General features: G+C 39.8%; 7 protein-coding genes across 7 annotated transcripts; 4 read left to right on the top strand and 3 right to left on the bottom strand. All coding sequences in view use genetic code 12, as the record gives it.

The window, feature by feature from the left end:
• Positions 1–60: 60 nt before the first annotated feature.
• On the bottom strand, positions 61–1,014 carry MED4 (Med4p; the record flags this gene model as incomplete). Its single annotated transcript, XM_036811565.1, has 1 exon — positions 61–1,014. One exon carries the CDS (start codon positions 1,012–1,014, stop codon positions 61–63), a length of 954 nt encoding a protein of 317 aa, XP_036667989.1.
• A 286-nt stretch (positions 1,015–1,300) lies between these two features.
• Positions 1,301–2,638, bottom strand: CPAR2_406300 (uncharacterized protein; the record flags this gene model as incomplete). Its single annotated transcript, XM_036811564.1, has 1 exon — positions 1,301–2,638. One exon carries the CDS (start codon positions 2,636–2,638, stop codon positions 1,301–1,303), a length of 1,338 nt encoding a protein of 445 aa, XP_036667988.1.
• A 51-nt stretch (positions 2,639–2,689) lies between these two features.
• Positions 2,690–4,024, bottom strand: CPAR2_406290 (serine/threonine protein kinase; the record flags this gene model as incomplete). The annotated part of the gene is made up of 2 exons (XM_036811563.1): positions 2,690–3,385; positions 3,449–4,024. 2 exons carry the CDS (start codon positions 4,022–4,024, stop codon positions 2,690–2,692), a joined length of 1,272 nt encoding a protein of 423 aa, XP_036667987.1.
• Positions 4,025–4,579: 555 nt separating this feature from the next.
• Positions 4,580–4,912, top strand: CPAR2_406280 (uncharacterized protein; the record flags this gene model as incomplete). Its single annotated transcript, XM_036811562.1, has 1 exon — positions 4,580–4,912. One exon carries the CDS (start codon positions 4,580–4,582, stop codon positions 4,910–4,912), a length of 333 nt encoding a protein of 110 aa, XP_036667986.1.
• A 399-nt stretch (positions 4,913–5,311) lies between these two features.
• Positions 5,312–5,941, top strand: CPAR2_406270 (uncharacterized protein; the record flags this gene model as incomplete). The annotated part of the gene is made up of 1 exon (XM_036811561.1): positions 5,312–5,941. One exon carries the CDS (start codon positions 5,312–5,314, stop codon positions 5,939–5,941), a length of 630 nt encoding a protein of 209 aa, XP_036667985.1.
• Positions 5,942–6,307: 366 nt separating this feature from the next.
• On the top strand, positions 6,308–11,206 carry SWR1 (chromatin-remodeling protein; the record flags this gene model as incomplete). Its single annotated transcript, XM_036811560.1, has 1 exon — positions 6,308–11,206. One exon carries the CDS (start codon positions 6,308–6,310, stop codon positions 11,204–11,206), a length of 4,899 nt encoding a protein of 1,632 aa, XP_036667984.1.
• Positions 11,207–11,760: 554 nt separating this feature from the next.
• CPAR2_406250 (uncharacterized protein) lies at positions 11,761–13,101 on the top strand (the record flags this gene model as incomplete). Its single annotated transcript, XM_036811559.1, has 1 exon — positions 11,761–13,101. One exon carries the CDS (start codon positions 11,761–11,763, stop codon positions 13,099–13,101), a length of 1,341 nt encoding a protein of 446 aa, XP_036667983.1.
• Between the last annotated feature and the right edge of the window lie 337 nt (positions 13,102–13,438).

Genomic DNA, 13,438 nt, shown 5'->3' with positions numbered 1-13,438 from the left:
ATTTAGACTAAGTCAAACCAGTTGTTACATGGATTCTTTGATTTTTTATGTCTTTTCCAATCAATCTGAATATTCGTCTTCAGGATCAAATAGATCCAAATCAAGATCAACTTGTGAAGCACTCTCTGTTTTGACTGAATTTTGGGTCTCCTTGGGAATGTGATCCTTCTTGGTGTGCAGTTGGTCCTTATTTGTTTCCACGGACTGATGTTCCACATTTTCTCCTTCTTTTTCGTCTAATGCTGCATCTTCGCCCTCGAGAAGCTCTGATTTAATAATCTCATTGGCATGTAGCGAACTCATTGCGAGCATTCCACGTCTCAATGAATCCTCTGCGGGCCATGTATAGTTATTAGGATGTATTTGATATGACAAATTTCCCACGGCGGTGGGTGCCTTGGTGAACTTCGCTAGCTTCATGGAGTAATTCAATATACTTTCGACATCTACCGGAGATTTTAAATTCTCCAATTCACTGTCAGTATCAGCGGTACTTGGCAACCTCTTCAAATCATTTCTCAATTGCACCAAGGTTTTCAAATAATCTTTGGACTTAGTTTCGAATTCCTTGTTGAGATTTGAAAGTCGTACGAGCTCCTGACTGCGTTCTTTGTGTTTGCTCAACTCGTGAACTTCCTTTTCAAGGCTCGTGTTTGTCTCGATTATTCTCTCCATGTTCGTGTAAAACTCATCCTCTTTGTAATGTGAGATACCATTGCTTAGCGTATCCAACGCTTCTCTGAAACCGCCAATCTTTGCCACGATGGGTAACAGGTTGAAAGCTGCAAGCTCCTCGTTTGATCGTATCTTATCTTCTATATTGTCTTGAGTGTTTGGTGCATATTTCAGCGGATTCAATGAGGAGGGTACGTATGTTCCCGGCGTGGATGGTCTAGAGCTGTTACCTAAAGGACCCCTCGATTCTTGCGCTAACTGATTCAATCGCGTTGACGACGTTACTCTAGAGACAGGTTTAGACCGGAATGGAGAGTTTTCTCTCTGATGTGGCAACATTGTGATGTGGTGGGAAGAGAGCACTAAGTTTATTATGAGGTTTGTTATTTTTCTTTACATAGGTTTTACGACTTGCTCATGCGTTTTGGATGCAAAAGCAAAAGCACAAGACAAAGAGGCGCAAACGTGTTGGGTTTTTCAGAGATGAGATGATGGTTCTGGGGAGACCCACGTGAAGGAAGGTGCTAGAAGTCAAGTCAAGTCAACTCTCTGCTCACGAGGGAAGGGAGTGGCAAATCAATCTTTGTATTGTAGCACTATATACTTTAAATAAAGGGGTGATTGATTACACTAGATGCTCCCTTGCCAACTTGTTTTTCAAATAAAACTCATTTACTTGTTGCGTTGACATGCCTTCACACCCATCCCACCCGTTTACATAAGCATTGAGTTCGTCGCTTGTTTGCAGTCCCAAGTTTTTATGTGGATATTCACTTGACACGTACAATAATAGTGGTTTTTCATCTCTTTCGTAGACACCTTCAATCTCTGGCTCATACTTAAATGCATCATCCCCCGTTTTCGTACTACTTCCCCAGGTAAGCTCCAAGCGACAATTATGAAGAACTGTATCACTCAATTGTGTCATGGCGAGCTCAGCTGCATTTCGCGAAACAAATTTAACATAACCCTTTTGTAAATCACGCGAGAGCTTGCAATATATCAAGTCGCCAAAGCTCAAAAATACTAGCTCGAGTTCCCTCGCTGTGAAGTTTGATGACAACCCTGATATGGTGATGTTTGTGTTTCTCTCGTCCGTATCAGCATTTAGTTCAGGTTGATTCTGAGCGACCGCTAATTTTTTAAGATCAGGCTTGGACTGAGCATGATTGGTTTGAGTTGTCTCCGACCCCGCAGCTATACCAACTCTGATTGCTTTTGATCCCAACATTACACCTTGCATCTCCTTCAAAGCTCTTTCCATGGTTGCGCTATGGAAAAATTTGACAAACCCAAATCCCTTCCCTAGTTTGGAGTTCTGGTCAATTACAACTCTTGCCAGTTTGATTTCGTTTGGATATTTCAAATTGAATTTACTGTACAATGCAGCTTCGCTGACATCTTGGGCCAAATCCCCCACAAATAGTGAAAATTCGCCAGTTGAGGGTCTACCTGACCCACCACCCACGTTAGGGTTGTTATTCCTTGCGCTAGCATGACTGAGCTTGAACCTTCGTTGGGTACTCGGTACCATTTGGCCATTCCTCTGCAATGCCCAATCGAGCGCCTCTTGGTCCCCAAAGGTAACAAAACAATACGATGGTTTCAGTGGATTGAGTCTATCTCGCATTATTTTAAGAGATTTTGGTGGGGCAACCAAGGTGGACCACATGGTATAAATGGACTCCTCTGTCCACGAAGGATCAAGATCGCCCATCCACATTTGAAATCGATTTTCGTAATCTTTCGGGGTTGAGTGTTGCTGATACAAGTTTTGACGTGATTTATATGAACTTGAAGATGAGTACGAATCAGTGGAGTTGTACTTTCGTTTGAAACCTCGATTATGATTCACGTTATTTGATTGACTGGACGAGTAAGTGCTACCTTGACCCCTGCTTGAGTAGTTCCTGTTACCATTACCATTGTAGCGATTTGGTGTGTATCTAGAATGAGACAGCATCTATGTTAACTCGAAATGTGTTGAAATAAAGAATTCACTCTTTTCTTTTTTTCAATTTTGTGCATCAGCAATTCTTTCGCGATAGAATCTTTCCAATTTGGCCCTATTACTTGCTATCCAAGCACAATTAAAACTGTCATTAGCATCCACTCTAAGCCGGGGGTCTACCCTAAGCAAAGCTGATAAAAAAGCCTTGGCATTTTTTGAAATGTGAACAAACTGCTTCTTTGCGAAATTTAATTGTCCACGACGAGCCATCATCAAAATTTGTTCCTTCAGTTCTGAATAAAATGGTGATATCCCTGTTAGCAAAATATGTGTAACCACACCAAGGGACCATAAATCACAATTGTAATTATAAGGCTGGAATACTTTACCCTTGCTATCAATATTGAAGACCTCTGGTGCACTATATTCGATGGTTCCGACCGAAGTGTTTGTGCGTGAGCACGTCAACTTTTTAGCTATACCAAAGTCACATATATATATGCGAGATTTGGGTAAAGGAATTTGCATTAGAACATTATCGAGCTTCAAATCTCTGTGGACTATCTTTAGGTTATTGTGTAGAAATTGAACGGCCTTCATGATTTGGAAAACAATAAAAATGGCTTCTTGTTCTGGTATTGCACGTAGATGATTATCCTTTACCAAATAGGAGAAAAGATCTCCACCACATGCCAATTCCTGAAACAAGTACATAGACGAATCGATTATAACTGCTTCATGTATTTTGATAATATTGGGCTAAAAATAAGTTTTGTTAGTATTTGGTTGCAAAAAAAAAGGAATCGAAGTACGGATACAAACGTGGTTTACAGTACGCAAAAGATCATACTCAGTACTTTTGCTTCCACTTTTCAACACTTTCACAGCATATAGCTTATAATCTGTGGAGGAAGATGCAACAAATACAGAACCAAATGAACCTGTTCCAATTAATGAATCGCTAATGTTCCATGTGTCAATGGTCAATGTTGAATTATCCTGGGTATCATCATCAACTTCTAATGTTTCGTATGTGAAGATTGCAGCTGATTTAAATTCAAGAGTGTCCCCGTCTTTTAGAATCCTCGTCTCCCCTTTATGCAAATCTTTGTCGTTAAGCAACAACCTATTTCTCGAATTGTCATTTATGTAGACCAAGGGTGGGGTATCACAATCGAATTGTACTGACCATATCGTAGCATGATGGAGGGAGATTACAGGGTTGTCTATTCTCACGTCACAATATTTGCCACGTCCTATTTTTACTACCTCCAGAGCAAATAAAGGAAGCGAATCGATAGCGTTCAACCTTGACTTCTTGAGCTTTTGACTTTTCGTGTAGGTGGTGACTTTGGCATCGTTTATAGTTTCAATCCTAAACACTGCTATTATCTCCATGGCTAAAGGGATGGTGGAAGAGCAAGTTGGTTGTCAAAAATATATTTTGCAACACAATTTTTAAAGATCAAAACAAAAAAAATAGTTGTTGAAGTGAATTACAGTAATTACAGGACTCACTATAGAAAGTATAGTTTTAGAGTAGTAGTGGACCAACTTTTAGAAGAGAGGTCGCAGTCGATAACATAAACGGAAATGCCATGTGATTGTTGGACACTGATCTCATGCAATGCGCAAGCAATTAGTGAAGTTGAACACATAATATAAGCCGATATAGATCACGATGGCTCGTGACTCCTTGCTACTTTTTGTTCCTGGTACTCATGTTTACGTCTACACCAGCTGTTTGGTTCTTGTGAGAGAGATGCACCACCATCGGGTTTAGTTGTTTAACTTTCTTGGGACAAAGAAAGAAATAGTGAAACAGAAGCGAAAAAAAAAAATAATTGTGCGACGTAATGGAGCCAACATCCATTTACCTTTCAAAGAATCACCCATACCATTTCCACTAGACTTACACCAGAGCAAAGTATCAAACAGAGTATCATAGAAAATATGTTTTCAAGATTACTGAAAAGGATAACGACTCAGAGGTTTCAACACTCTACCACTAGCACTACTAAGCAGGCAACTCATTCCACACCATTCAACAACAAATACCATTTCAATTTGAATCCACCTCCAGTTCATGAATATTGGAATGTTTACAATTCGAGTGTACTCTTTGCATTTGTACCGGTATTTTTGGGAATAGCATATGCGGCTAAATACATTGGTGTCAACATAGAAGGTAATGCCGGTTTATTGCAATATGCCAATGGGGAGAATTCACCATTAAAATCCATCAAGTTTGGTGAACCACAACTTGCTAGAGTATCAAAGGATTAATCTAGGATGATTATGTAGTGGCTGACTCGACTTGGAGACTGGGACCTGTCACGGGCGGTGTTTATTCTCGAGCATGTTTTTTATAGTTGGTTTAAAGACAAATATCGTCTCGATTTAAGGTTTCATTTGTAGAGTATGGTCAATGTAAGAGGTGCGTATACCAAAGTAGATATATCTACCACGATGTCTACAATGTATCCCTTGAATTGGCTCTTTTCCTAACAGGTGTCTTAAAAGTAAGCAAATCAGTTTCACGTTAAATTCTATTGGCTCAGAACGAGACTATGTTTGAACAAAAGAACAAGAACAAAAAAAAAAATCAAGAAAAGAAAAAAGGAACTTGCTGGAGTCCTTGTCATTATACCAATAACACAGAGCATCCAGATATCTATCCTAACAATGAGTTTACGTCTAGGAGTAAAATCATGGGCACTTCGTCCAACAAACATGTTGTTAAAAAGTACAGTAGCCAACTCACATGGACAATTGAGTATGATAAGGCACAACTCCACTAAGACAACCATATATGATCAAGTCACAGGCAAAACGATACCACTCGCTGATCCTGAGCACCCAGAGTGGGCTGATTACAAGAATCCACCAGCTATCTTGGCTCAAAAGAAAGATCCATACTTGAAATACGACGACCAACAAAATAGAAGAAACTTGAATGATCCTGTGAATATGGACGAAGATCTTTACGACATTTGGTCCCCTGACTACTACGACTTTGTTTCTGACTCAACCGCCTTGAAGCATAATGGTATCTTTTTTGGACTACTTTTTGGCATAGCTGGGGTCGTGGCTTATTTCCAGTTGAACCCAGAAAAGCCAGCAATGATAAGATCATTTCCATATAATGGATTGGCTGATGCATTGGGTGCCACATCAAAAGAGGATGCTCCGTTTTATCAGAATAAACCAGACGTTGATGCTGAAAAGGATTGTGGAGTGTTGCCAGAAGAGTCTGATGTTGCATCGAACAAAGATTCTTATGAAAGGAGTAACGCTTCGTTTATAAAAGCTTAAGCATCGGAAGCGCTCACACTGATTAGATTCACCGGGGAATTAGTGCAGGAGGTCTCTTAAGTACTCATTGCTCATTTACTCAAATACTCAAACTTATTTAATCACTTGAGATTTTTTGTAGTGGCCACAAGGCAATTACTTAGACAGTTGTTGCCTACTCACGGTAATTACATAACTCTATGACAACTGCCTGTATTTCTCTCAATCTGCTTTATCCCATTGTGTGCTAGTAATTCAGGATTTCAATGCCTTCGCGTTCTTCGGTTTTTTTTTTTTTTTTTTTTGGGGGGGCTACTTTGTATCACTTCTTCTTTTGCCTTTTGAGTGTATAGTTTTCCAAAGCATTTGGGCTTATTGACTACAATCATGGGAGTAGAAGTTCGACGAAGACGAACACTGGCGAGAATAAGTCAAGGGAGTGCGAATTCCGCTGTCTATAACGAGAAATCTCGACTTTCGCTGGTAAAAAGATCAAATGAATCATCAAATCAACAAAATTCAACTTTAGTTCAACCCAACAAAAGACGAAAAGTCACTGGACAGTCAAAGGAGGACAAGCTAGCGACTATTATTGTTGATTTTGGCATGGCTGTAAATGAGTTATATCAACTATCAGAGTATGAATCCATAATTTCATGGGTGCCGTCAGAATTTTCAAAAGTTGTGAATATGTCAATTTCCGATTCATTTCTGAACTTTTGTGAATCTAATCAATACAAGTTGAAATGGGATAGCGATATCGAAAACGATGAAGAGTTGAAAGCACTTCCATTCCGGTTTCAGAAAAAGAAACTATCTGAAAGGGAAAGCTTGTTGAATAATAAGTTTCCCTTTCGCCAACAAACTATAGAAAGATATCAACAAAAGGAAGTAGCGTTATTTTCGTCACTTGAACAGAAAATCTCAGTAGCACCTTCAGTGAAGTCGAATACAAGACAATCGAGCAAGCTTAAAGAATTGAATAAAAAAGATGTACCAAAGGTACGACCACAGGAAAAACATTCAAAATTGGCATCAAAAAGTCGCAAGAGTATCGACAACAACAAATACAACGATGCAAAGGAGCCTATCGAAATCTCAATTGAAGATGGCGATGATGATGATGATGATGATGATGATAGAGACGTTACATTTCATTCATTCAACAAGAAGATAAAAAGTATTTCTGGTACAGTGCCCAACCTTCTCATAACGCACCCTTCTCATGTTCCATCTTGGACACCACAAACAGCAGAAAGTAATTCGCTGATTACCAAAACCGAAGAAGGAGGCAAAGTTTTAGATTTTGAGCCTGAGCCTATCAAAGTTCAGCAAACACACGATGGAAAAATCGTAGCACCAAACTTGACTATCAAGCTACGAAACTTCTTGGACAATTATTGCAGGACACCAATCATCGATGAACTGAATGCGCCAGACTACAGATTCACAAAGGAAGAATTCGAGGCTATAAATGCTAAGCAAATGAACATGTTCAAGAGAATTTCGCATAAGATCAATGTTGACAACACTTTAGAATTTCAGGGGAACAAGATAGAGAGAAGGAAAGTGATTATACCTCCTGTTTATAATGTCAAATTGAACGACCCATTTAGGATAACGTCTACTGTGGTTCCGAAAATGCAAGGTTCCAACAACGATTGCACGCATCAAGATTACCTTTTGACCCAAGGAATGGCTTTCTCGCGAATCCATCATCAGATGAGGAGGCAGCATATTAATCGAGCTAGAAAAGTTGCTTCCATAGTGGATCAGCATTTTAAGAAAAAGAGAGGCGAAAAGGAAAGACTATTGAAGGAACGGGAACAAAATTTGAAAAAGATGAGTAGGATTGCTATGCAGGCTGTTAAAAAGAGATGGAATGATGCTTTCAAAGTATACCTGATTATACAAACTGCAAAAGAAGAGGAGCTTAAGAAAGTGAAAGGTCGAGAGCACTTGAGTCAGATGTTGCAACACTCAACTCAGCTTCTCGAAGCACAGCTCACGTCGTCTAAAGAAGCAACTGCTGAAAGCGAGGCTGTGATGGGTGAAGAGAATGATATGGAGATGAATGACTCATACGACTCTGATGATTTCATTTCAAGTTCGGACGAAAATGAGGAAAACGATCGCGAGCAAGGTGCCAATGGAACAACAGCCAGAGGTGGTGACCTTGATAGTAATCTTTCAGTTGAAGATTTGAGAAGAAAATATGCCAACATCGAGAGCTCTATTGAGCCAACCACTGATGGTACTCCAGATGTGCTGGAGCAAGAAGGTAGAATGCTGGAAAGTGACGACAGTTTTGACGAGACTGGTGGACTCATGTCGCTATATGGTGAAGGCGAGATTAAACCTTTACAAAATGGGGTCTTCAAAGATTTGCAAATGTCTGATGAATATTCAAAGATCGTGAGCGAACTGGACCTAGATAAAAACCAACTTTTGGACTCCGATAAAAGTAGTCCAATATCTGGGTCAATCTCCGAAAGCGAGTCCTCAGCTGAATTGTTGCCTGGAGGAAGCGACGCATCTGCTTCCGAATCTGAACTGGAATTACCAAATAAAAAAACTGCTTTAGCCGATTTTTACAACAGTAAAAGCGTTGACGCTGATGATGGTGATGATGAGGATGAAGATGTTGAGAGTTTCAGTGAAGCTAGTGATGACGAGATGCTGCAGTCAGAGGATGACTATCAACCGGTCGAGAATAGCCAAGTTAAAGGTCACAGACAGCTGATATCTAAAGATGATGGCGATGAAAGCACAGAAGTGATCAATGGATCGAGAGTGAAAGACGTTGATGTACCGTCGTTGCTTCGGGGAACTCTCAGGCCTTACCAAAAACAAGGTCTCAACTGGCTTGCCAGTTTATACAATAACAATACAAATGGAATCTTGGCAGATGAAATGGGTTTGGGGAAAACTATTCAAACCATTTCACTTTTGTGCTATTTGGCTTGTGAGCATCACATTTGGGGACCGCATTTAATTATTGTCCCCACCTCGGTAATGTTGAATTGGGAGATGGAGTTTAAAAAGTTTGCTCCAGGATTCAAGGTTTTAACTTATTACGGATCGCCTCAGCAAAGAGCACAAAAAAGAAAAGGGTGGAACAAGCCCGATGCTTTCCACGTTTGTATAACCTCTTATCAGTTGGTAGTGCAGGACCAGCAAGCATTCAAGAGAAGGAGGTGGAGGTATATGATTTTAGATGAAGCACACAATATTAAAAACTTTAGGTCTACCAGATGGAAAGCACTACTCAACTTCAATACTGAAAACAGACTTCTCCTCACTGGTACACCTTTACAAAACAACTTGATCGAATTGTGGTCATTGTTGTATTTTTTGATGCCTTCTTCGAAAGCTAACTTGTCGATGCCTGACGGGTTCTCGAATTTAGAGGACTTTCAGCAGTGGTTTGGGAAGCCAGTTGATAACATTCTAGAACAAACAACTCTAGGAAATAATTCTGATTTGATTGATGAGAATGAGAAGAGTACACTGCGAATGGATGAAGAAACGAAAAACACGGTCTCGAGGTTACATCAAGTTTTGCGACCATACATCTTGCGAAGGTTGAAGAAGGACGTGGAAAAACAAATGCCGGGGAAGTATGAGCATATTGTGTACTGTCGGTTATCCAAAAGACAGAGATTTTTGTATGATGATTTCATGTCTCGTGCCAAGACAAAAGAGACATTGGCATCGGGCAACTTTTTGTCGATTATTAATTGTTTGATGCAATTGAGGAAAGTTTGCAACCACCCGGATTTGTTTGAAGTTAGACCAATAGTAACATCATTTTCCATGCCAAGGTCAGTTTCATTTTCTTTTCAATATGTAAATGATATGATTAAAGGCATTAGTGCTGACTCAAAGGACATGGTTGATTTTGATGTACTTAATTTGAATGTCGCTAATGAAGAAAATTTGAACCATTTTGTTTCGCAGTCAACAGCACGGTTACAATCACTGGCGCAAATTGAGGAACAAATTGCTCAACTTGACAAGTTGATGAGTGGCGTGGAAAACACCATGACAAACTTTGTATCCTACTTTCAAGATTTGAAAAGCCAAGAGCAGGTTGAGCTAAGGGATAAATTTCAACATATTCTATACCTCAACACCCTAAGATGTGAGAAGAGACCAATATATGGTGACTCGTTGTTGCGCTTCTTGACAATCAAGGGAAAAAATAAAGCCAGACTGCCACTTGACAAACTTTCTTTGTCCGTCACTGACAGAGCCACTGCGATGTCGGATGAAATAGAAAAATACTCGATAGTAACTCCGGCGGCAGTGGCATTGGATATGAAGGATCAACTTATTCCCAAATCCACCCAATATAAGATCAAGTCAGAAGTACAACAAGGCAACATCACTAACCCTTTCCATCAATCACAAGTGAAGCTATCAATTGCATTCCCTGATAAAACATTGTTGCAATTCGATTGCGGTAAACTTCAGAAGTTGGCACAATTGTTGAGAACATTGACAGCCGAAGGACATCGAGCTCTTATTTTCACACAAATGACTAAGGTGCTTGATATTTTAGAGCAGTTTTTGAATATTCATGGCTACCGATACATGAGATTGGATGGTGCAACTAAAATCGAGGAGAGGCAATTAATGACGGAGAAGTTCAACAGAGACTCTAAAATCCCTGTGTTTATACTATCAACCAGATCTGGTGGTTTGGGGATCAACTTGACAGGAGCAGATACGGTGATATTTTACGACTCTGATTGGAACCCAGCCATGGACAAGCAGTGCCAGGATCGTTGCCATCGTATAGGACAAGTTAGAGATGTTCATATCTACAGATTCGTATCTGAGTCCACCATCGAATCCAACATTATCAAAAAAGCTAACCAAAAGAGGCAATTGGACAATGTGGTTATTCAGGAAGGTGAATTTACAACCGATTACCTTGGTCAGTTTTCCGTTCGTGATTTGGTTAATGACCCAAACATTTCAGAAGCCACAAAGGAAATTGCTGATCGAACCATTGACTTTTCCGGTGACACGAAAATGACCAAAGCGTTTGCACAAGCTGAGGATGAAGAGGATCGAGTAGCCGCGGGCGCAGCTTTGAAAGAGGTTGCTGTCGACGATGAAGATTTTACAGAAGAGAATAAAGCACAACCAAATGGCTCTACATCAATGTTAAAGGCATTGGATGTTGAGGACGAGCTACCAGATGACGTCGACTACGAAGAAGGCGTGGGTCACATTGACGAGTACATGTTGCGCTTTATATCCGATGGTTATTATTGACCAACGAGTGTGTATTGTTGTATTGGTATATATGTAATTGACCTTCACACTGTTACAGCTCTAAGGATAAGTGGAAGAGGCATTGTTCTTTGCTTCTAGTTATCAAAAGCGGTTTTCTGGTCGGTATTATGCTTTAATACCGTCATTAATTTCCCTATCGAGTGGTTTTTTTTTCCCCCACAAAATTTTTGTCTCTGTGACTCTTTCAGTAGACATTGCAGGAAGAGTTAAAACTAATTTGTAACTCGACTCCAGTTAAGGAGTCAAATTTTTACATAAAGCCATTCTTCTCATCCCAAACCATTGAGAGAAAAGGTATTATTTCTGACTCGCAAATACACACAACACCGACAAGCGGCACCGATATCGTATACAATCATTTTGCGACAAAAAAGAAAACTACTTTGTATTTAAACCTTTTTCCTCGGAAAAGGAAGAAAAAGCAACCCCCGACTTGAGTCATTCATTAAGCGGCAAAGTATATATTACGCACCCGCCCCATTTTATTGAGCTATATTTTCTTTTTGATTACACAGTTCCATACCGTATCACGAATGGAACAAGATAGTAACTCGGACGTTGGACCTGAGTTGGATGCATCCTCAACCCACCAAAGCACGGCGTCACTATCTTCAAAATTGGCCCTGGATCAAACTGCAATGAATGATAGTCCGTATGACACGCAAGGCAATGAGGGTGAAAAATGTTACCGATCTACGCGCTTGACAGTAGGACAGTTTTTAAGAAAAGAGCTCATTGATGATTTCCATCCGTCCTACTTTGTTTCCTTCTTGGGATGCGGGATAACAGGTAACATATTCTATGGTTTCCCCTATAAAGCTCGTTGGTTAGAGATTTGCGGTATCATCCTATTTTGCATCACCATATTCTTTTTCATTGTCACAAGTGTTATGTGTGTACTAAGTTGCTGGTTCTACCCTCGCCGAATGGCACTATATATTCACGATTACAGTCATTCGCTATATTTTGCAGTATACTCAATGGGATTTAGCACTATTATCAATGGAGTTAACCTACTAACGCATGGGAGATATCCCATCTTCCTTTGGGTCTTGTGGTGGATAGGCGTTGTTCTAGCGGTTATGAACACAGCAGTCATTTTCTTCTTTTCATTTTTGTCAAAATTCAGTGCTCACAAAATTGCTGATATCAATGCTAGTATCTTTATGCCTGTGGTTTGTTGTTGCGTTGTCTCATCGCCAGGTCATCTTATTGCTCCTGAATTGGAAACCCGCAATCAAAAGATTATAACTGAAGTTACAGCATTGATGTTGTTTTTTATATCAATCATGTTATTTCATGGTGTTGGGGCTATTTTCATGGTTAGATTGATCCTATGCAAAATACCAAGCACGTCACAAATCTTTACCCAGTTTCTACCGATTGGTTTCGTTGGTCAAAGTAGTTACAGTATCATGTTATTCGGTAACAATATGTACAATTTTATCCCTGACGATGCTTTAGCCAAAGCTTTTTTGGTTCCGTCAGCATTAGGTGCTTATCTTCTATTGGCAGGAGGATACATTTACTTATTCATTGCTATAGCATCGTGCATGTCAAAAAGCTCTCCGTTTGCCAAGAACCATGACCCCGATTGGACAACAAAGAGATTTGGCTTGATTAAATGGAACAAAGGCTGGTGGACAATGACATTCCCTGTGGGTACCATGTCCCTTGCAAATAGCGAAGTGGCCAAGGGTGTTGCGGGTTACGATTTTTTATTTTTTAAGGTAATGAGTGCGATAATAGGCGGCTCATTATTCATTATATGCATTGTAAACTTGATTGGTTTGAGTTATTGTATTTGGGAAAGGTTTTACAAGGCGTTTTTTATCAAAGAGGATCATATTGATGTTGTGTGTCAAAAAGTATAAATAAGTAAGCATAGATAATGATGATTATTAAACGCACGTGTTTATCACGTGATGAATAATATATCGTACTTTTTTCTTTCACTTGTTCCGGTTGTCCATTGACAAAAATAAATTTTGAACCGGTTCAGGACATTTGTCTCTGCATACAAAACGGCTGATTTAAATTTTGTATACAATTATCCGAGATCATCCAAAGACTTCAAAGCAACCACCAGGGTAAAGACAAACACTTGGGGGGGAAGACTTAGTGGGAACAACTTGACTTCATTACCTGTACGAAAGAGGATTTTATGCTCCCCAGTTTTCCTCCTCCGTTACAATTATTTTCTTTGTTGTA

Source organism: Candida parapsilosis, contig 006372 (genome assembly GCF_000182765.1).
Source record: "Candida parapsilosis strain CDC317 annotated contig 006372".
Classification (NCBI taxonomy): Eukaryota; Fungi; Ascomycota; class Pichiomycetes; order Serinales; family Debaryomycetaceae; genus Lodderomyces; species Lodderomyces parapsilosis.
The sequence above is the reverse complement of the archived record's forward strand: the minus strand, read 5'-3'. Positions and strand labels throughout refer to the sequence as shown.